Source organism: Hyperolius riggenbachi, chromosome 11, assembly GCF_040937935.1.
Source record: "Hyperolius riggenbachi isolate aHypRig1 chromosome 11, aHypRig1.pri, whole genome shotgun sequence".
Taxonomy (NCBI): Eukaryota; Metazoa; Chordata; class Amphibia; order Anura; family Hyperoliidae; genus Hyperolius; species Hyperolius riggenbachi.
Window position 1 is genome coordinate 213,508,805 of NC_090656.1, and position 4,209 is coordinate 213,513,013.

A 4,209-nucleotide genomic window follows, 5' to 3' on the forward strand; every position below is an offset into this window, starting at 1 on the left:
TGTTCTCTGAGAAAAACGCAATCCTTTAGTGGAAACGTAGCCTGACTCCTAGTTTGATTAGAGCCCTATTTACACTGAGGTGCCGCGTCCTTTTCTAAATCGGAAGCAGCGCCCATGCACGGCTATAGGGATTCGGATAAGTGCGTCTGTAAACTGCAGCAAGCCATACAGAACTGCACTGGCATGCAATTTGGAGGGCATGCTATTGATGGAATAGATAGCGTTTCCCTGTGCGACTCGATGTGGGGAAACGCTGCTTATTCCGCACAAGTGGAAACAGGCCCATAATAAAGTTGTCACTTAAAGTGGACCTGAACTCTTGCACAGGACACAAGGAAAACAGAGAGAAATGCACCCTTTGTGTTTTTCTAGAGAAGAGCCTAATCCCCCCCTATTTTCAAGTAATCACAAGTGTAATTTGAACTTTCAGCTGTGTCAGCACAGAAATTTCAGCAGTCCTTGGCAGACACAGCTAATATATAAACACGGGAAGTTAACCCTTTGTCTGCTTCCATGAAAGCAGGAAGTAGACACACTGCAGATGTATTGCAGAAGTTCAGTAAGCTGTAGCAAAGAAATGATTTTTTCTTTTAAGGTTATTACGCTGTTGCTCATCTTTTAGAGCAGAGAGGAAGTTCTGAGTTCAGGCCCGATTTAAAGTGTACCAGGGCTGAACTAACTAAAAAGTTGTATACATACCTGGGGCTTCCTCCAGCCCCATAAGCTCGGATCGCTCCCACGCTGCCCGCAGCTTCAGGAACCGGGTCCCATCACTTACGTGAGTCGGAACCAGTCTACGCAGGAGAAGTGCACCCTCTTTTTATCTCTCCAGCGGCTGCTGGAGAGATACGCAAACAGCGCACTACTCTTAAGTCAGACTGGCTCCGACTGACGGAAGTGATGGGACCCGGTACCGAAGCTGCGGGCAGCGGAGGACAGCAGCGTGGAAGCGACCCGAGCTTATCGGGCTGGAGGAAGCCCCAGGTATGTATAAAACTTTTTAGTTAGTTCAGCTCTGAGTCCCTTTACACATTTGATCCTGAATCAGATTAAGTCCGCTTAGCTCTGCGCAAACATCTGGTTCAGCCCCTGCTCATTTCTGAGTCCTGTAGGTCAAATCTATGCAGGAGAGTCAAGCTATTTACTCATCAATATCCACAACCTGGATAAATGAGAACCTTTACAGAAATACCTCAATAAACACACACATCTAGTTTACACAGTGACTCCACAGAGAGCTGTCAGTGTATGCAGAGCTGTACACGATGCCTATAAATCCTGGAACTGGAGCTGAACACTGGCATTGTACTATATTTATATCCATTACATTTATGAGGTGCAGCTCCCTAGTAAACCGGCTTGCAGGAGAACGCAGAGGAGCACAATTTATAGCTGTGTGTGCCTCTCTCAGTCCTCTATAGGAGGGCTGGCAAATCCCAGGCAGGGGGCGTGGCCTGTTCGGGGTAAAGCTGCAGTCTGAGCTGTACAGGAGCAGAGTGAAAGAAGCTGCTGCTGGCTTCAGTGCCCTTTGTGCTGCACAAGGAGAAACTGTGCAGTGACAAAACTTTAAAACCGAAGAAAGAGCAGCAGCAGAGACAGACTCCAGCACTGTCCTGATTTCACAAGCAGGAGCTGAGGGCTGCAAAGACATCCTGAGGACCATCATCAGAGGCACTTGAAGGTACAAGGTCCTTACTTCCTCCCTGGCTGCTCTATACCTGCATGCAGAGACCTCTTTCTGAGCACAGACCTCCAAAGAAAATTGTCTGGACTGGAACTCTCTCTGCACATATCTGTCCTGTATGGATTATAGTTCTTGTTTTATCCAAGAGTGGTGATCTGCCCTGAGCAGCCATGGAGAGTGAGGAGGAGTGGAAGGTCTCCGTGTGGCTATGCCAAGAGGAGAAGCTGGTTTCTGGACTCACCAGGCGGACCACTTGTGCCGATGTGGTCAAAGTGCTTCTAGATGACCATAACGAGAAGCAGCCTGCAGAAGGGTCTATGTTGCTGGGATCCCCTCACTTTTACTGCATTGTGGAAAAGTGGAGGGGATTTGAGAGAATCCTTCCCAACAAGACCAAGATCCTGAGACTCTGGACGGCTTGGGGTGAGGAGCAGGAGAATGTGAGGTTTGTGCTGGTGAGGAATGAGGCTTCACTGCCCAACATAGGACCCAGAAGCGCAGAAGCCAAGGTGGTTCTCAGCAGGGAGAGCCCTTGTCCTTCCAGAGGATCTACGAAAGCCACAACGGCGCTGACCCAAGAGAGGCAGCGCAGGGTGGTCAAAAAGGCTTTCCGTAAATTGGCTAAGATGAACAGGAAAAGGCATGAGAGTTTATCCCGAGAGTCCGGTTCAGTGGAGAGGATGGAAACCCTGGTGCATATGGTCCTCTCACAAGACCACACCATCCGTCAGCAGGTGCAGAGGATTAAGGATCTGGACAAAGACATCGAGAGGTATGAGGCTAAAATTCATTTTGACAGGATGAAAAGGCATGGAGTTAACTATGTCCAAGACACTTACTTGGTTGGGGTGGACCCTGAAAAATCTTGTGACGGTGACAGCGGAGACAAAGATCCAGAAGATCAACTTTTTGTGGACTTTGAGGACTATGCCCAGAAATGCGAGGGGGTCTTAATGCTGCAAGATCAGATAACACAGCAGGAGGCCTTAATTGACCAAATTACTGCCCAGATCCAAGAAGAGCTCAATAAAAGATGGATGGACCGGCGTCAAGAAGAATTGTCCTCTAAGGACCAGGACCCGGACTCTTCAACTGGTGACCTTGGGGAATGTGAAAATGAACTGCTTCTTGAGCAAGAAAGGATTAAGACTGAGCTCAGTACCAGTCTCTACATCGGACTAAGGTTAAACACAGACCTGGAGACTATCAAGGCTGATTTGGAGTACACTCAAGAAGTGTGGAATGACAAAGAGAAAGAGCTACAAAGCCTTCTGGAGGGTCTGAGTGCCTTGGATGTGCCTGACACTCAAGACACCTGTGAGGAACTCAGTCCAGGGTGTTCACAGGTTTCCGAGACAACCCCGGTAGAGAGTCCTGGAGTATGGGTTGAAAAGGATGTGGACAGGTGTACAAATTGTGAGGGGAATGACGAAGACTCGGACACAGGATTAAGTTCCATGCACAGTCAGGACTCGGATTCTGCACAAGTCTGTGAATCGTTGGTATAGGTTACATGTTTCACCTCTTGAGTGAATGGGGGAAAGAAATACTATTTAACGTCTGTTCTTTGTTGTTGGAAGATCCATTGGGTATCTTTGTCGACAGATTTTTATCGCAACTTTGTGAACATTTTCTTGTTTAAATCCTATTTGCACACCACCCGCAAGCACATTTTAAGTTTCGGGAACCTTCTCCCTGAAAAATATGGTTTATTTTATATTCAGATTGTAACCTTATATTATATTTTTCTCAGTTTAATGCACAGAACACATGGGAGAATCTTCCTAGACCTGACAGCCCCAGAAACCCTGGGTACCATTTGTAAGCTTATTTTTTTAATAAATATGTGCTAAATGTTAATTAAGTGTACCTAATATTATTCATGCACTATTTAAAAATAATAATTATATTTGGAGAAAACTATGGCGCCAGCTTGCCAGCTTTTAGTCTATAACTTTAAAGTGTACCTGAGGCGACATGTGACATGATGGGATAAACATGTGTATGTACAGCGCAAAACATATTAATAACCAGGCCGTTTTACTTGTTTTATTTTGGTGCCTGAAAGAGTTAATTTATAAGCATGGAAGTGACAGCTTCTGCCTTGTGGGTACCTGATAAGCAAAGTACAGCCATAAAAGTTTTCCTGGCAGAATATATTCTGAGAGCAGAGGGAGATAAAATACATGAACTATTTACCTTTTTCTAACTCTGGGAAACTTAGTAGGCTGCCACTGAGCAGAGGCAACAAAACATTCAATTTACTTTGTTAATGTTTACATATAAAATAAAACCATGGGATATCTAAAGAAAAAAGTCATTTGTAGGAGTAGGAGGATAAATACAACTGTTTATCTCATTAGTTTATTTTCACCTCCGGATCACTTTTAATGCCTGTTATACAACAATGAGATTAATGCTTTAGAGCAAGAACATTTTAACTATATTTGCAACACTCAGATGTTAAACTGTGTCAACTAGGAGTTAAATCTCTTGAGCGATTAATCTCGTTCGTGTAGCTCTGG

At 45.2% G+C, this 4,209-nt stretch overlaps 1 protein-coding gene across 1 annotated transcript; it reads left to right on the top strand.

Annotated features, from left to right (window-relative positions):
- The first annotated feature begins 1,501 nt into the window (after positions 1 to 1,501).
- RASSF10 (Ras association domain family member 10) lies at positions 1,502 to 3,544 on the top strand. Its single transcript, XM_068261534.1, has one exon. The coding sequence runs from the start codon at positions 1,855 to 1,857 to the stop codon at positions 3,190 to 3,192; it is 1,338 nt and encodes a 445-aa protein (XP_068117635.1). The 5' UTR covers positions 1,502 to 1,854; the 3' UTR covers positions 3,193 to 3,544.
- The last annotated feature ends 665 nt before the right edge of the window (positions 3,545 to 4,209 follow it).

Coding starts and splice junctions, on each gene's coding strand:
- RASSF10 (XM_068261534.1), top strand. CDS start 1,855: ATGGAGAGTGAGGAGGAGTGGAAGGTCTCCGTGTGGCTATGCCAAGAG.